Genomic DNA, 19,155 nt, shown 5'->3' on the forward strand with positions numbered 1-19,155 from the left:
TGTAATAATGGCATAGCTGTCAACCTTCCCCTTTTTTTGCGGGAAATTCCCTTATTTCAGCACCGTTTTCCTGCTGCTATCCCGGATTATTAGATATCCCGTAGACTGTCCCCAGGACAGGTGAGGCTGCTGATCCCTTATTTTCAAATCTGAAAGTTGACAGCTATGAATAATGGGATACTGAATGGCTTAGTTTATATAAAATGTGCAGGGATGTATGTTATGCAAAAGGAACCATGGGACGGGAAGAAGGGAAGTCGTTGAGGTTGTTTAATTTTTTTTTTTTTCTATTCGTTTTTATTAAGTTTTTGATAACACAGAAAGATAAAAGCTTTTTTTACATCCAAGTACATATCGTAGCTCTTCCCTATTTGGACCTCCCTCAACTTTCCCGACAATCTTCCGCAATTTCTATCATATCTACACATTTCTTAATTTCAACATTACCATTAGGTCTTACAGTAATATCTTTATTTGTTCTCACATAATGCTCCTCACTCTTTTACAAAGCTTCTTTTAGGCACACTAACGTTGTATGTTCCTCACATACTGTTTCCAAATAATCGGTAAATTTCCCCCAGTCCTCCAAAAATTTCTGATCTTTTTGATATCTTATTTTGCCTGTTAATTTGTCTAGTTCTACATAATCCGTAAGCTTTGCCCTCCACTCTTCCAAGGTCGGGACCTCTTTTCCCTTCCAATTCTGGGCCACCAGCACCCTTGCCGCCGTGGTGGCGTATTGGAAAAATTTACAGTCTTTCCTTGTTATAACTTTTCTTGTTATTCCTAATAGGAAAGTTTCGGGTTTCTTATCGAAGTTATATCTTAGTATTTTCTTCAGTTCGCTATATATTATCCCCCAAAACTCCCTTATTTTACTGCACTCCCACCACATATGCATGAATGTACCCTCCTTCTCTCCACACCTCCAGCATTTATTACTAATTTTGTACATTCTGGCTAATCTCACTGGCGTCAGATACCATCTGTACACCATCTTCATTAGGTTCTCTTTTAGGGAGACGCAAGCTGTAAATTTTATGTTTTCATTCCATATTTTATACCACTCGTCTATTTCTATATTATGTCCCAAGTCTCTGGCCCATTGGATCATCGTATCTTTCACCCCCTCATCCATCGTGTACCAGTCTAACAGAATTTTATACATTTTTGAGATCACCTTGTGTTTGTTGTTCACTATTTCTGTTTGAAATTCCGAGTCTCTTTCTCTATATCCTTTTTCCTTTACATCCTTCTTAAACATTTCATTTATTTGTAGGTAATGTAGCCAATCGTAAACCTGTCCTTTTATTTGTTCGTAGGGTTTTATCCTCCATTTTCCCCCTTCCTTCACCACTAGTTCTCCATATGTCGCCCAATTGTCTCTCATGTTAACTTTTTTAACTGCTAACACCTCCAATGGGGATAGCCAATGTGGCACTCCTACCTCCAAGATGTTTTTATATCTATCCCATACTTCCAGCAACGCTCTCCGGAAAATATGGTTTTCAAACGACTTATAACCCTTTTTCTTCTCTTTCCATAGATGGGCATGCCATCCTGCTCTATTATCGAAACCTTCTAAATCTAACAATTTTGTGTTTTTGAGGTTGATCCATTCTTTCAGCCAACAGAGGCATGATGCCTCGTAGTACATCCTAAGGTCTGGCAGGGCAAACCCCCCCCTCTCCTTCGCATCTATCAATAATTTATGTTTAATTCTAGGTTTTTTCCCCTGCCAGACGTAGCGTGCGATCATCCTCTGCCATTCTTTGAAGGTCGTCGTTCCTTTTAATATCGGTAACATTTGAAATAGAAATAGCATTTTAGGTAGTATCGACATCTTGATTAGTGCAATTCTACCCCAGAAGGAAAGTTTTAGTTTGTTCCATACTATCAAATCTTTCTTAATTTTATTCCATGTCGGTATATAATTATTCTGATACAGGTCAATATTTTTTGTAGTCAGCCAAATTCCTAAGTACTTCACTTTTTTGACAATTTCAATTCCTGTTTGTTGCTGTAATTCTTCCATCGCTGATTTCTCCATATTTTTGACCATAATTTTTGTTTTCTTCCTATTTATTATAAATCCCGCCACTTCTCCAAATTTCTCCATTTCTTCTAGTATTTCTGTTGCTGATTCCAACGGATCTTCTGCCGTCAACACTAAATCGTCCGCAAAGGCTCTAACTTTGTGCTGATCTTTTCCTACCGTCACCCCTTTTATTCTTTCCTTTTTCCTTATTGAATCCAATAGCACCTCCAGAACCATGATGAATATCAATGGAGACAGTGGGCAACCTTGTCTGGTACCTTTAGAAATTTTTATCTCTTCTGATATCACACTATTTACTATCAGTTTGGCTCTTTGTTCCGTGTATATCGCCTTTATTCCATTCAGAAAATCGTTACCCATATCTCTCTGTTCTATATTTCTCACTAAGAAGTCCCAAGATACATTATCAAATGCTTTTTCCGCATCCACGAACATTAACATTGCCTGTTTCTCATTCCTGGCAGACAGATATTCCACAATGTTTACGATGTTTCTTACATTGTCTCTCATCTGTCTGCCAGGTAGAAAGCCTGCCTGGTCCTCATTTATGATCTCTTGTAAAACCTTCTTCAGCCTTCCCGCCAATATCCCTGCAAAGATTTTATAATCCGTGTTCAATAGGGAGATTGGCCTGAAGTTTTTAACTTGCGTCAGGTCTGCATCAGCTTTTGGGATGAATGTTATGAATGCTTCTCTCCACGTCTCTGGGATTTCTTTCTTCTTCAGAATCATATTCATCACTTCTTTCATTGGTTGTATCAAAGTTGTCTCCAGTTCTTTATAATATCTTGCTGTAAATCCGTCTGGTCCCGGGGCTTTCCCATTTTTCAATTTTTTTATTACTTCTTTTATCTCGTCTATTCCTATTGGGGTGTTCAACCTTTCTCTTGCCTCTGAAGAAATATTCTGTATCTCTTTCTCCCTTAAATACCTTTCTATTTTCCTTATGTTGTTTTTTTCTTTCCTTCTATACAATTGTTTGTAAAAATCCAGAAATCCTTTCCTAATCCCTTTTGGATTTGTTATCTCCTCTCCACCCACTTCTATTTTATTTATTGTAGTTCGCTCTTTCCTTTCCTTAGTCTGCCATGCCAGCCACTTTCCTGCTTTGTTCGCAAATTCAAATTTCCTTTGCCTTAGTCTTTTGATGTTCCATTCAATTTCTTTGTTTATCATCATTTCAAACTCCTTTTGCAGCACCTTAATAGTTTGTTTGATTCTGGCATTATTCGGCTTTTTTATCAATTTCTGTTCATTTTCCATAATTTGTCTTAGAATTTCCTTCTTTTCTCTTTCTCTATTTTTTCTTTTAATCGAATTCTGTTGGATGAAATACCCCCTCATCACCGCCTTGCCTGCATCCCAGACAACACTCCTCTTCGTTCCTTTATCCCAATTGTCTTCAAAAAATTCTTTCAATTTCTTTCTAGCCTCGTGTATTATTTTTTGGTCGTCTAGTAAGTAATCGTTCATTTTCCACCTGAACGATCTTTCTTCCAAACCTTTAATTTCTAATTCCAGGGGGCTGTGGTCTGAGATAACTCTTGGTTGGATTTCTACCTGGGATATTCTTGGCGTCAACTCGTTTGAGATCCAAATTTGATCAATTCTGGACAGTGATTCATTAGGGTCGGAGTAAAAAGTAAATTCTTTTCTCAGTGGGTGTCTTAGCCTCCAGATGTCTGTTAGATTACAGCTCTTTACCATATCGAAGAAAGATTTGGGTAGCTTCCCTTCTTTTGTGTTGCTATTTCTTAATCTATCCATTTCCAAGGAAACCACCCCGTTCATATCTCCCATCAGAACTATCTTTTGGTCTGCGAATTCTAGTAGCTTGTCTTCCAATTTTTTGTAGAATTCTGATTTGTTTTCGTTTGGTGCATAGATCCCAACCAGCATTATTTTTTGGCCTTGCCAATTAATCTGTATTGCCATTATTCTACCATCGTCATCTTTAAATATTTGTTGGGCTTCAATTTTGCTTTTGACGTACATTACCACTCCTCTCTTTTTCTTTTTATCTGAGGATATAAATTCGTTACCTAGTCTTTTATTAATCAAAATCTTTCTGTGACTCCTTGCGATATGTGTCTCTTGCAGACAAATTATATCTAAGTTTTTCTTCTTTAAAAGTTGTTCCACCTTGTTGCGTTTTTTCTTTTCATTCAAGCCATTCACGTTCCAATTCCAAATTTTTAAAGCCATATTGTTTTAGTTGGGTGTGTTTAGATTCCTTCCTCCTCTTCTTCTTCCTCTTCCTCTCTCGCCTCCTCTTCCTCCTGTTCCTCGTCTCTCTGGCCGCTTTTCCTTTTTATCTCCTCTCCTCCTGATGCTCCCTTGACTTCTTCGTCTTCTTCTGCCATCAGTTCTTTGTATTTTCTTTGGAATTTGCTTATCTCTTGCGGGCTGGTCAGTCTATGTCTTTTGCTCTTATAAAAAAAGGAGATCCCCTCCGGGAATTCCCATTTGAATTCTATATTATTCTTTTTGAGGGCTTGAACTATTGCTTTATAGGGGTCTCTCCGTTTCAACAGTCTGAACGGGATGTCCTTGAAAATGATTGTGTAGCTGCCATCTATAATTAGCCTTTTTTCTCTATTTTTTTGAAGGACCAAATTTCTCGTCTCCCTGTCTTTGAAAATTATAAGACAGTCTCCTGGGTATTTCTTAGCTTTGGTCGTTTTGACCCTCATTCTGAAGGCATTCGATATCATATTTGCTACATCGCTTTCCTGGAGATCCAACCATTGCGCCAATTCTACTATAAGTTTTTGTCTGATGTTCTCATTCTGCGCTTCTGGTATACCTCTCATCCTCAAATTTGTTTCCCGTTGTCGGAGATCACTCATAGAAATGGCATCCCACATCTCTTCTTGGGCTTTATTGGTCCCCTGGAGTTCCGCCTTGATTCTTTCTTCTTCCCGCTTCAATTCTCTTATTTCCAGTTTTGTCTTTTTCATCCCTTCTTCTAATACTTGGGTTCTCTTAGATACCTCCTTAATTTGCCCTTTAAGTTCTCTGACTGTCTCATCTATTTTCTTATCCATTTTTCCTATTCTTGCGTCTACTTGTTCAATTTTTGTTTCTAGATTCTTTTCACTTTGCCTAATCTCACTGAACATTTTTAATATTTCTGATCTAAAATCAGATTCTTGTTTAGACCCCTTTCTTTCTGTTGGAGTCCCCCCTTCCCCCACCTTTTTCTGTGTATATGACATTTTGATATTTTACTTTAATTTCTTTATACTATGACGTTTGTGCCTGATAGACCTTCTTTTCCTTGTTGTTTAAATGAACATTCTAAAATGTCAAAACAAAAAAATTCCTTCCAGTAGCACCTTAAAGACCAACTAAGTTAGTTCTTGGTATGAGCTTTCGTGTGCATGCACACTTCTTCAGATACACTGAAACAGAAGTTACCAGACCCTTCTATATAGTGAGAAGGTGGGGAGGGGTATTACTCAGAAGGGTGGTAAGAATGGGTGATACCCCTCCCCACCTTCTCACTATATAGAAGGGTCTGGTAACTTCTGTTTCAGTGTATCTGAAGAAGTGTGCATGCACACGAAAGCTCATACCAAGAACTAACTTAGTTGGTCTTTAAGGTGCTACTGGAAGGAATTTTTTTGTTTTGACTATGGCAGACCAACACGGCTACCTATCTGTATTCTAAAATGTGAAACAGAAAATTTAATAAAAGTTATAGAAAATGAACGTTAAATTAAAAACAGAAAGGAAGAAAAAAGGGGGGGGAGAGAGAGGAAGGAAGGAAGGAAGGAAGGAAGGAAGGAAGGAAAAGAGACAATGAAGAAAGGTAAAAGGGACTTCCGATTTTCCATCTGCTGCTTACATAAAAAAAGAAAAGAAAAAATATATACTGAAGATGAATGTTATCATGGACTAGATGTCGTAAAATATTCGGTGAACCGCCCTGAGATATTACGATGAAGGGCAGTATATAAATTTAATTAATTAATAATAATAATTTTGAAAAATCATCATGGCTGCTAGCCGCGGTGTCTGTGCCCTGCCCTCCGCAGTTAAGAAGCAGCAGTGCTTCTAAAATACAAGTTGCTGGAAGCCACAGGAGGAGTGAGGGCTTTTATGCCCACGTTCTGCTCCTTGGTTTCCCACAGGCAACAAACTGTCCCGCCATTTTGAGAACATGGGGCGTTGGGCTAGATGACCCTTGTGGTCCCTTCCAACTCTTACGATTCAGTGAGGGCGCTGGACTGGATGGGCCATCAGTCTGACCCAACAGGCTCCTCTTCTTACATATGGAACTGGGTTTTTTTGGGTTTTTTAAATTGTGTATGTATGGGTTGGTTTTTTTTTACATGTGGAATTGTCTTTATTGTGAAATTGCTAGAAAATATTTTATGGGAAGCCGTTCAGTTTTGTTTTTTTAAGTTCATGATGGACCCAGTTACACCAAATAAAGGCATTCCACCTCCCTTTCTTCAGTTTGAAAACTTTGTCCCTAAATCAAGACATTATTTTACTGCCCACATGAATTGTGGTCTAATGGGCCAATGTGGCTGTTTATAATTTTTCTGAGGTAAGTTAATTCCCATGTACGATTGCCAGCTGGTTGTGTACCATCTATACATGCCAACTGCACTTTCCCTACACTTAAATATGTAGAGGCCAAGTGGGTAATGTCCTGGAAACTGCCGCTACTTAGGGGTCTATAACTGACACATTATTTTTTACCTTTAACATATTGATACAACTGTTCTTTTATAGTACAGAGCAACAGGGGAAGAAGGAATCGTGAGAGAAGGGATGACTGGCTTCGCGATTTTTTTACATAGCACACAGATAGATTTGTGCATCGCCGCGTTGAATATTACGAAACCGTTACTGCGACGTGGACATCAAACTGTTTTTTGACGGTGTATCAATACATTTCCCAGCCCTAATGTGCTATGCAAAAACCATTATGCGGGGGAAACCGTGAAGCCAGCCAATGCCTCTACAGTGGTACCTCTGGTTACGTACTTAATTTGTTTTGGGGGTCCGTTCTTAACCTGAAGCACCACTTTAGTCTATGGGGCCTGCTGCCGCGCCACCGGAGCACGATTTCTGTTCTCATCCTGAAGCAAAGTACATTACCTGAGGTAATATTTATGGGTTAGCGGAGTCTGTAACCCGAAGCGTATGTAACCTGAAGCGTATGTAACCTGAGGTACCACTGTACATAGCTTCATATTTATTTCTGACCTCATGATATAGCAGAATATCATGTTGAAAACAGGTATCGACCAGCCCTGATGAACAGCCTGCTGAAACAGACCAATGGTCAATGGCCCATCTAGTCCAGCAGCCTGTTCTCACTGGGGCCAACCAGATGATAATAGGAAGCTAGTCCCTACAGTGTAGGAGGCAATATGCCTCAGAATACCACTTCCTGGATATCATGAGCAAAAGAAGGCTGCTGTGCTCAAATCCTGCTTTCGGGCATCTGGTTGGCCCCAGTAATGCTGGATGTTGGCCTAGATGGGCCTTTGGGCTCTTCTGCTAGCCAGTGTGGTATAATAGTTAAAGACTTTTGTTCTAGGACGTGGGAGAACAGGGTTCGAATCCCCACTCAGCCATGAAGGGTAACCTTGGGTCAATAACCATCTCTTAGCCCAGGCTGCCTCAGCCTCGGCCCTCCAGATGCTTTTGGCCTACAACTCCCATGATCCCTAGCTAGCAGGACCAGTGTTCAGGGATGATGGGAATTGTAGTCGCAAACCATCTGGAGGGCCGAGGTTGAGGCAGCCTGTCTTAGCCTAACCCTACCTCACAAGGCTGTTGTGAGGATGAAATGAGAAATGTATATCCCCTTGAGATCCTTGGAAGATAAATGTGGTACAGTGGTACCTTGGTTCTTGAACGTAATCTGTTCTGGAAGTCCGTTTGACTTCCAAAATGTTCGAAAACCAAGGCACGGCTTCGGATTGGCGCAGGCGCCCCGGAAACAATAACCGGCAGCCACATCGGACATTTGGATTCCGAAAAACATTTGAAAACCGGAACGCTTACTTCCGGGTTTTCAGCGTTTGGGAGCCAAAATGTACCGAGGCGTTTGAGAACAAAGGTTCCACTGTATATAAATCTAATAAATTATTATTAGTAGTAGTATTCACAATTTCCTAATTCATTTTATCTTGAGCTTTTGAGCCCGAGGCTGCCTTTTGTGTTGCTACAGAACTATGCCAGCAGCGTTGGAAGGAACTGAAATGCGTAGCAATAATCTGGGCTTCATGCAATACGCAATTTGTCCTGGAATCTGGTCTCTCCAGAGGACAGAAGGGAAAGGAAGTCTCACTTGCTCCAGTCAAATTTTTTTTTGACTCCAGGAATTTTTTTTGTTTTGACTATGGCAGACCAACGCGGCTACCTATCTGTCACTTGCTCCAGTGTTGGATGTCCAGAAAACAAACGCTCCCTCAATTAATTCAGCTCCGTACAAAGATATTTTATTAGCACAAAGCATTTAGCCAGAGCGTATCAGACTGTAAGAAGAGGTTTGGGGAGAAAGTGAGAAGAGGGACAAAACCTCATGTTTGTAGCAGAAATCTCCATCCTTCTCCATCTATATTGTCCATTGCCATCCATCACTCGCGTAAGATGAAGGTTGCATCATCTTAAATGTCTCCAGTTACAATGACATCATCTCTGTGTGTCTCTTGACCGATGCTCAAGTACCTGTTGGGGGCTTACGGAAGAGTAAAGGATTGTTTCAGAAAGCAGAGACCTAGGTGCAACAGGAATGCACCAGACCATTCAGTAAGACATTGTATGTCTTTTCGGGTGGAGTGGCTGTGTGGTTTCTCTTTGAATCATTGTAGCCAACATGAGGCCCTCCAGATGTTTTGGAGTATAGCTCCCATCCCCAGCTAACATAGCCAATAATAAGGGGTTATGGGAGTTGAAGTACAAAATGTCTGCAAGGCTCTGTGTTGAGTACCCTTAATTGGAACATCACCTCCCCTTTTTTTTAGTAACAGCAGTTGCCCTGACAAAGGGCATAAAAGGTAAGATCAGGTGAGGAACGGGGGAAGGAACTGTGAATGTTGGGCTTAAAAAAGAAATGGAGAGGATTCATGTGATTTCACACACGCAAAACACTGCCTTCTCAATTATGAACTTCCTCCTGCAGCCTCAGCTACTGAACTGCAACTCGAAGATCCACTACCCTTAAACCCAAGGTGTTTGGATACTGAAAAATGACTCTTTGCAACAAGAGCAAATATCTGCAAAACACAACTTTAGGTGGAGTGGATATGTACAGTATATGCCAAACAGAATTTCCAGATAGCTGTATATGTTCGTGCTAATTTTAAGTGCATACAGTGGTACCTCTGGTTACGTACTTAATTCGTTCCGGAGGTCCGTACTTAACCTGAAACTGTTCTTAACCTGAAGCACCACTTTAGCTAGTGGGGCCTCCTGCTGCCACCGCACAATTTCTGTTCTCATCCTGAAGCAAAGTTCTTAACCCAAGGTACTATTTCTGGGTTAGCGGAGTCTGTAACCTGAAGCGTATGTAACCTGAAGCATATGTAACCTGAGGTACCACTGTAGTTAGAAAGATAAAAATACAAAGGTGGTTCCAGATATATTCAGGGACTGTGGCAGATTCTCTGGTTGCCAGTATGCTGAGAGCTGCCATAAGAGGATTTGATTCCGTTGGAGGCGGGATCCAGTAGCTGAGCTCAGCAAATGCAGCTTGGGCTCTTGCACTGTAGGATATAGAATAGCTTATGCCTATAGATCTTTGACTTCCATAGCTGACAGTGAGTCACACCTCGGATGCATGATCTGAACTGGGTCAAGGTGTTTGGAGAGTCTTAAACTTTGGGGCTTACGAAAAAGTACAGTACTAGGTTTGAGTGCCTCACACTGACAATTGGACTCTCCCATTCCCCTTGCCTTATAAAACATGGTTTGAGCTCAGACTGAAACCTCAGCCTTCAGAGTCAAGTCTTTATAGGACTTCCCTCCTTTGTAAGTTTTCTATGTGCCGGTTGAACACCCATGATGCAGGCCTCTTGCGGGTGTGCTATTTCAGAATGAATGTGGGGGAAATCACATGTCTGAATTGCCCTGCACATTGAAAAAAACAAAACCTTACACATTGTTTAGCACATAAGGTAAGAGGACAAGGCAATGCCTCTCTTCCTAGCTGCTCACAAGTAAGATTTTTTCCTTTTTTAAAAAAAGTTGTGAACCCAGTCACACAAATTTCCCACCCTTCATCTGAAGTGGTACAATTGTGTAAGGCCATTGGTAAAGGTAAAGGGACCCCTGACCATTAGGTCCAGTGGTGGCCGACTCTGGGGTTGCGGTGCTCATCTTGCTTTATTGGCCAAGGGAGCCGGCGTACAGCTTCCAGGTCATGTGGCCAGCATGACTAAGCCACTTCTGGCGAACCAGAGCAGTGCATGGAAACGCCGTTTACCTTCCGGCCAGAGTGATACCTATTTATCTACTTGCACTTTTATGTGCTTTCAAACTGCTAGGTGGGCAGGAGCAGGGACCAAGCGACGGGAGCTCACCCCGTCGCGGGGACCTGCCGACCTTCTGAAGTGGTACAATTGTGTACGGTCATACCTTGAGGTTATTTTCCTGAAGAAATGACCTGGCTTTTACTCTTTAAGAAAATGTGGGTCACTAACCAGATGTTTTTCTACTGCCAGTGCTTGCATATTTATTATGCTTTTTCTTCTGTGTGGATTCTCTGATGTTTAAGGAGACTGGTTGAATTACAGAAGCTCTTCCCACACTCTAAGCACTTGTATTTCCCCTCTCCCATATGGGTTTTCTCGTGGGCAGTAATGTTCGATCGCTGGCTGAACCTTTTCCCGCAGTCTAGGCACTCGTACGGCTTCTCCCCTGTGTGTGTCCTCTCGTGTATTATAAAGCTTTCCCTCCGATTGAAGCTTTTCCCACAGTCTGAACATTTGTATGGCTTTTCTCCTGTGTGGATCCTGGCATGCTCTTTCAGGAGGGAACGGTAGTTGAAGCTTTTCCCACAGATGGAGCAGGAAAAAGGCTTCTCTCCCGTGTGGGTTCTCTGGTGTTCAATAAGGTGGGATCTCCGGCTGAAGTGCTTCCCGCATTCTGAGCATGTGTGGGGCTTCTCGCCTGTGTGGATTCTCTGGTGTCTAGTAAGGTGCGATCTCCGACTGAAACTCTGCCCACACTCCAGGCAGTTATATGGTTTCTCTCCTGTGTGGATCCTCTCGTGGACCAAATGAGCGGAGGCATGGTTGAAGATTTTCCCACAATATGAGCATCTGTATGACTTTTTCCCAGCCTGGACATTCAAGTTTTTCAGAGGGTCGGTACTCTGGCTGCAGCTTTTCCCCGCGACTGTCTTTTTTTGAGGACTTGCCTCAAGCCCCTCGTGTAAAGTGCTCTCATTTGAACTTTTCGCCCCTTCAGAATGAAAGGCCTTTTCAGCTGCCTGTTCCAAGAGTCTTCCCTGGCGTTTCTCGGGGGCCTGCTGGCTTCCTGTTGTCTCTTCAGTCTCTAGAAACTGGAAGACTTTCCTTCCAGTGACCAGCTGGTTTTCCAGAGACATCCTGCGGTACTCCACTTGCCCCGGCCTTTCCAGCTGGAGATTCTCCTCCTCACTTTCGCTCGCTTGGCCATTGCCTGCTGGAATAAAGAGACAACCACAGAGTGAATTTCTAGGGAGGCTGTGGCGATTACACAGGGCCCCCGGACGTTTGACGGTCTTTGGTTCCCTGTGCCACCACTGTAATTGCTTTCTTCGCTGCCACCAACCCGTTTCTCCTCACGGGTACACACGGAGTCCAGACAGTTGTTAACATTAACAAATAATCAAGTTTATTTTATAGGCATGAACAAGCTTATGGTTTCAGTTTACTTTTCTTGTCAGTTTCTTAATCTTAGTTCCTTAACTGTCCTATACGTTCCTAACAACTTCAAACTGATTATCCCAACTATCTACCTGACTCCACCTAACAATTCCTCTCACTCTCTCACAACAGACCAACCCACAGACTTATATCCTCCCTCTTCCTTCTCCAACTCCCCACTCTCAACTAACTTCCACACAACTCTGACTCTAACTCCTCCTATCAGTTTCTCTCTGGCCAATCACATCACACACATTTAACCCTTTCCTTATGACCCACCTAGGAGGCAAACACCACAAAGGGATTGTAGTACTGTGACACGGAAAAATTGTTTGCAAGCAGAAGGCCCCAAGTTTGATCCCCAACGATGCCAGATGAAAATGATCTGTGGGAGCAGAGCTGGGGGGCCAAGGGTGAGCCCCTGCCACTAGGCTAGACAAAATTGGACTAGATTGGGAAACTAAGCATAGCCTTCCAGCCCCAGTGAGTTCTGCCTTACCTTCCCACTCTCCCGCCACCCTGAGCTTTGTAACATGATCCAGGCACGCCACACAAAAAAACCCTTACCCAACAAGCTGGTTATCCTTTCATCGTCCTGCATGGCCACCACGTACAGCTGCATCTTCAAGGGGTCTACCTTAGAGAAATTAACAGCCACTTTTTCAAAGGGCCCCGGCACCTGAATCAAAAGGAGGGACATCAGGTCATAGCAACGGGTTTGGAGAGGCAAATGCCCCAGCTCCAAAATCAATTTCTGTTACCTTCCCCAACCCTCACCTGCCTGGTCCGGCTGACCGCCTCGTTGCGATCAGTAAATACACTGGATTCCTACCCCAACCTATTTAGTTGTCCGGGAGAGGAGAGAAACATAACCCTCAAGTGGCCACTCATAAATTGAACCCTGCCATGCTGTCGGCCCTTCTACAGCTGCAGTCAATTCCATTAAGAAGAAGAGGAGGAGGAGGAGGAGTTTGGATTTGATATCCCGCTTTATCACAACCCAAAGGAGTCTCAAAGCAGCTAACATTCTCCTTTCTCTTCCTCCCCCACAACAAACTCTCTGTGAGGTGAGTGAGGCTGAGAGACTTCAAAGAAGTGTGACTGGCCCAAGGTCACCCAGCAGCTGCATGTGGAGGAGCGGGGAAGCGAACCAGGTTCACCAGATTACGAGTCTACCACTCTTAACCACTACGCCACACATGGAGGAACCTACAGCACTCCTGATGTTGTTAATAGACTACAGATCCCTTCACCCCTGACCTTTGGCTATGCCAGCTGGGGCTGATGGGAGTTGGAGTCCAGCAATATCTGGAGGGCCACAGGGTGTAGCCTCCCCTCCAGAACTCTCACCTGCTGATCCCACCTCTCGTGGTCTTGCAGCTTCCAAGAGAAAATCTCTGCCAGGGTCACCGCCTGAGCACAGGTCTCCGGTCTGCGCTTCCTGACCCAGATCTGCATTTCCTGCGGCAATATGGCCAGGAACTGCTCCAAGACCAGCAGCTCCAGGATCTGCTCCTTCGTGCGTTTCTGGGGCTGCAGCCATCGGAAGCAAAGGTCTTGGAGCTGGCTGCAAACTTCTCGGGGTCCCTCGGCCTCCAGGTAGCAGAACTGCCTGAACCGCCGGCGCCATAACTCCAAACTGGTGGCGTCCTCGTCCGCCACTTGCCCAAGGGAGCCCAGGGTCTTATAGCCTTGAGTGGCTTCCCCACTGAGGTCTAGCAGATTCTGGGTCTTCCATTCTTCTCGAGGCCACTGGATGGCATCGGCTATTCTCCTGAAGGAAGTCTGAAAAGATTTGGTGTGGTCCCATCGGGTAGGCACCAGCAGCTTCCTCCGGGACTTGGCTGTCTTCTGGAAATCCTGATGTTGGGTGTCCTGGGGCCGCTGGAGTTTTTTGTCAGTTGTCTGGCTGGCCTGTTGCAGACCTGCTTCATCAGGTACCTGCTGAGCCTCCTGCACAGCCTCCTCACCTGGAGTCCTTTTAGTACCTAGTGGTGCAGCCTCATCTGGTATCCGCTTAGCATCTTGTGGACCTTCCTCAATTTGGACCTCCTCAGTGCTCCCATAAACCCGATAAACAGGAAAATGTCCTCCTCCTCCTCCTAATGTCTCCTCTGTTTGGGGTCCTGCTGGGTCCTGCTCTTCCATCGGATTTCCTCTCCGCACTCCTGGAGCTGCAAAAGAAACGTGCTTTTCAATAACTGCACATGGTGCACAACAGGTCAAAATGGCCGCCAACCAGGATCTGGAGAGAAATGTGAACTCTACTCCCAAGATGTCAGCAAAGCCGCTGCCAAAATGGCAAGCCGAGTACAGTGGTACCTCGGGTTAAGTCCTTAATTCGTTCCAGAGGTCCGTACTTAACCTAAAACTGTTCTTAACCTGAAGACCACTTTAGCTAATGGGGCCTCCTGCTGCTGCCGTGCCACCGGAGCCCGATTTCTGTTCTCATCCTGAAGCAAAGTTCTTAACCTGAAGCACTATTTGTGGGTTAGCGGAGTCTGTAACCTGAAGCGTATGTAACCCGAGGTACCACTGTACTAGGGAAGGCGAGGTAACCTGACAGCACTTACATATAAAAGTACTGTGGGTAGTTTTAGTCATCTCAAGAAGGCCATAATGTAGGAATACAGGAAGCTGCCCTATAATTAGTCAGACAAATGGACTATCTAGCTCAGTATTGTCTACACAAAAATGGCTGACTTGTGGCACTCCAAGGGTTGTTAGGCTTCAACTCGAACCCCTCTTGAACACTGGCCTTGCTTGCTGGGGCTGATGGGAGTTGGAGTCCAATAAGGTCTGGAGGACCACAAGTTAGCCGTTCCTGTCTACACTGTCTGGCAACAGCTCTCCAATATCTTCTTCCTTGGAGGTTTTGAGGATAAGTTTGGAAAAGCATCAACGGCAGAACACTCAGAGCAGGAGGCTGGAATAGGTAATCTATTAGGCACCTTCCAGTTTCAATACGATTATCTGATGAGAAACGATAATAGAGAGCATGGCAAATGGGGATATTGGCTAAATAGAATCAAGGAAAAAGGAACCAAAGGTATTGCATGGGGGAAACAACTGGTGTGATGGGCAGATGGTGGCATGAAAGGAATGAGATAAGCAGAGAGAAGAAAACAAGGTACCTATGGTATGAGTGCAAGATGCAGACAAGGGAAGCTCAAGAGTTCAACATCCAAGTGCTCCAACAGGGCATCATCTGCCCTGAGCATGGAAAGCCTATTTCATTCCAGGGTTTCTCTAAAACAGGGTTTGCCAAACTTCGGTTGCCAGCTGCTTTTGGACTACAACTCCCATCATCCCTAGCTAGCAGGACCAGTGGTCAGGGATGATGGGAACTGTAGTCCAAATCCAACCTGAGACCCACGTTTGGGAAACCCCGATTTAAATCAAGGATGGGGAAATATGTGGCCCTCCAAATGTGGTTGGATTCCAACTCCCTCCGGCCTCAGCCAGCATGACCAATGGTCAGGGATGACAGAAGTTGTAGTCACTACAATACCTGGATGGCCGCAGATTCTCCATCCCTGCTCTCAGGTCTACACTTCCATTCTAATTCAGGGTTTGGGTTTTCAGCATCGGATATGCCTTCCTCAATAAACAGACAAATAAATAAATAAAACAACACTCTTCCTTTAAGGACTTGTAACAGGAACACACTGCCTCGAATCCAGATGTCAATGACATTTGGCTATATTATAGACACTCTCACTTTGTTCCTAACGCCGCCGCATTTTGAGCTTCACTGGACCCAGATAAAAATAGCACTGCCAGCGGTTTTGAACTTCCAGTCAATAACAGAGAAGCCTTCGCTAAGGGCTAAAACCCACAGATTGTGCATCTAAAGACCCAGAGTCAACCTTTCATTAAAAGGATCTTGAGCACCAGGGCTGGGAGCCTCCAAACGTTGCTGGCACTCAAGAGGTTTTGCAGCATCGGGTCCCTGGGCTGATTCGGATCAGGACAGCTCCTTTACAGACTAAATTGGCTCAAAACCCTGCATTTCTACATCCTGACTGCGGAAAAGCCCGTAGCTCCTCAGTATGGCAGAGCAGGCACTTTACACAGGGAGGATCCCAAGACTCAGATCCTGGCTTCTCCAGCCTGAAGCACCTTAGGCAGCGGGTGATGGTTATGACCAGAGAGAGCTGCTAAGTAGCCCAGTGTAGAAACCGCTAGCCGGGATGGTCCAGTCGCCTTCTTTGAATGACAGGGCGCTATGGATCAGCTAACCTGAATGAGGGATATGCACCTGAAATTAATTTCCTCCCCTCTGTTTATTACCTTGTTCTGGCCCGGATCTGGAGAGGGGATCCGGACAAGGGACGATGTGGGGGATCAGCAACACAGGCTCTGATCTGGAGTGGGGCTTTGGGAAACCTTCCAGCGACCCTTTTGCAGTCTCTGGTCTCCTCCTTTTTCTTTGCCTCCAGGGCTTCCCCTTCTTGCATGAGCCGACAGACCCCTAAAAAGACAACGTTTTGCACTTTTTGCAATCCGCAGCGGTTCTATTTATTGTTTATTTGTATGTTATCTCCCCCCAAAAAGGAAATTTCTAGCCGGAAGAGAGGGTTGGGGAACGGGAAGGAAGTAGGACAGGAAGGTGGCCTTAGCTATTTCCTTCCTCCTTCATTTTTTGCTTTTTCCTGGAGCCTTCTAGGAATCTGATCGCTGGTGGTTTTAACCCATAGATCCTTTGCAGGATCGAGAAGACAGGAGCGGGGATCGTGTCTCAATTTTGCAGGCAGCCGAGTTGGGACGTCCTGAGATGAGATGCTGCAGCCTCCAGGCCAGAGAGAGACTCGCTTAGGAGTGGCCCCTGCCTTGCTTTTGAGCGTCCATCCCGGGAACCGCGTCATTGCATTGCATAGAAGGAAAATGCTGATTATATTATGGATGCTTTAGCTGAGATTTCTGCATTGCAGGAGGTTGGACTAGATGACCCTTCGACCCATTCCAACTCTGCGATTCTGTGAGGATGACGATTGGATCTGCGCTGATTTTATTAAATCCTCATGTTCACTCTAAATGCACCTCACCTCTGGCTCTGGCCAGCACCAAAAATTACAGAACATAGCATGTCCTGGAGGCTCAGTACAAATTTAAAAAAAACAAACGGATCTGTTGTTTTGGGTTCTTGTAGCTTTTATATGGCTGTAGTGTACAAACTATAGTGTACAAAGCACATTATCTTGTGGTAATGATGCCCATAACCTGTGTGAAAAGCAATAAATTTTGTCTGCCTCAGACCTTCTGACATCCATGTCATTCATCATCATCATTTTTAATTTGTATACTGTCTTTTTATCTTACAATACGTAAGGTGGTTTACAAGCTGAAGAAACAAAAAATGTACATCTTATAACCATCTAATGCAATACAAAAATGTGGTAATAAAACATAACTTTAAAATAGGCAACCTCCATCAAAAAAGTAACATTCAACAATCATTAAGGTAAAGGTAAAGGGACCCCTGACCATTATAGGTCCAGTCGTGACCGACTCTGGGGTTGCAGCGCTCATCTCGCTTTATTGGCTGAGGGTGCTGGCGTACAGCTTCCGGGTCATGTGGCCAGCATGACTAAGCCGCTTCTGGCGAAACAGAGCAGCGCACAGCCGGAGCGGTACCTATTTATCTACTTGCACTTTGACGTGCTTTCGAACTGCTAGGTTGGCAGGAGCAGGGACCGAGCAACGGGAGCTCACCCCATCGCGGGGATTCGAACTGCCGACCTTCTGATCGGCAAGTCCCAGGCTCTGTGGTTTAACCCACAGCGCCACCCGCGCCCCTTAACAATCATTAGAATAGTATAAAATAATAATATCAACATATAAACGTTAAACAGAAATCCACTCAACAGTTACAAAAATATCTAAACTATAATCAATAAAACAGCAAGCCACAGTACATAAAACAATACAATACACATGGAGAAGCAGAGGGTGGAGCAAGGCAGGTGGAAGGAGGCCTTGCCTGGTGGAGTTTCTCCCCTCACAGTTCTTCCTTCAGGCACAGCTTACTTATGAGGAGGAATGGATGGCCAGACCCTCTTATGGGGGGGGGGAGTGGTAGGCAAATCAGGTCTTGATATTGTTGTGTTACTGCCATCTTTGGCAGTGTGCGTTGGTGTTATGTACTGAAGTTCTCACCCTGGGCCAGCAGGGGGATACTGTAGATAGTTTTCACTCAGGTCCACGTCAGTTATTTTAGGCAGGAAACCCTGGGTTGTTGTTGCTACAATGTTGATAGCTGGCTGCCTATAAAAGCAGGCCGGCTGAGCTGTTTGCTGTTCAGTTTTCTGTTCCAGCTTATAAAATAAAGAGCTGCTCTGGAGAAATCGCTGTGTCGTCTGCCATGTCTACCCACTATTCAACAGTTGTAATATACTGCACACCCCATTTAGATTCTGTGAATCCTGCAGTCCCTATATGCTATGCATAATCAATTTGCATCTACTTCCATAATTTATTCCGGGAGAGGCAAAGGGTCTTTCACAGGGCTTTGACAACTGGAAAGGAATCCCTGCTCTGGCCAACTTCCAGCTTCTAGGATCTTTGGAGAAAGGGTAGGATCCAGCAGCAAAACAATAGTTGCATCCGGCTGTAGAAATCTTCTTCAGTCATTCCAAAAATCACAGGACAGTCGTGACCAGAGACTTCAGAGTGGTACATGCCCCCCCCCCATTTTATTCTCACAACAGCCTTGCAATGTAGATTAGGCTGAGAGATGGTGAGCAGCTCAGGGTCGCTTCGTGACTTATGTGGGAAGGTGGGGATTTGAACCTTTATCTCCCTGGTCCTAGTCTGATACTCTTAACCATTACACCACCATAAATATCCCCTGCCACTCAATACAGTACAGTGGTACCTCAGGTTAAGTACTTAATTCGTTCCAGAGGTCCGTTCTTAACCTGAAATTGTTCTTAACCTGAAGCACCACTTTAGGTAATGGGGCTCCCGCTGCTGCCGCGCCACCGGAACACGATTTCTGTTCTCATCCTGAAGCAAAGTTCTTAACCCGAGGTACTATTTCTGGGTTAGCGGAGTCTGTAACCTGAAGCATATGTAACCTGAAGCGTATGTAACCCAAGGTACCACTGTAGATTTCAATTAAAGATTCAAACCATAGATGTTTATGAAAGATAAGCACATTTACATAAAGCTTATTGACTAAGCATAGAGGGCAAAACTCATAGGAGCCAATTCCTA

At 44.2% G+C, this 19,155-nt stretch overlaps 1 protein-coding gene across 1 annotated transcript; it reads right to left on the minus strand.

Moving 5' to 3' along the window:
* Positions 1 to 10,815: 10,815 nt before the first annotated feature.
* Positions 10,816 to 17,084, minus strand: LOC309359299 (uncharacterized protein; the record flags this gene model as incomplete). The annotated part of the gene is made up of 5 exons (XM_081892825.1): positions 16,231 to 17,084; positions 13,288 to 14,111; positions 12,505 to 12,616; positions 10,909 to 11,713; positions 10,816 to 10,837 (listed from the first exon to the last, which is right to left on the minus strand). The coding sequence occupies exons 2-5, from the start codon at positions 14,083 to 14,085 to the stop codon at positions 10,816 to 10,818; spliced, it is 1,737 nt and encodes a 578-aa protein (XP_081748951.1). The 5' UTR covers positions 14,086 to 14,111; positions 16,231 to 17,084.
* Positions 17,085 to 19,155: the final 2,071 nt, after the last annotated feature.

This window comes from Podarcis melisellensis (assembly GCF_964234715.1).
Source record: "Podarcis melisellensis genome assembly, chromosome: 2".
Lineage (NCBI taxonomy): Eukaryota > Metazoa > Chordata > Lepidosauria > Squamata > Lacertidae > Podarcis > Podarcis melisellensis.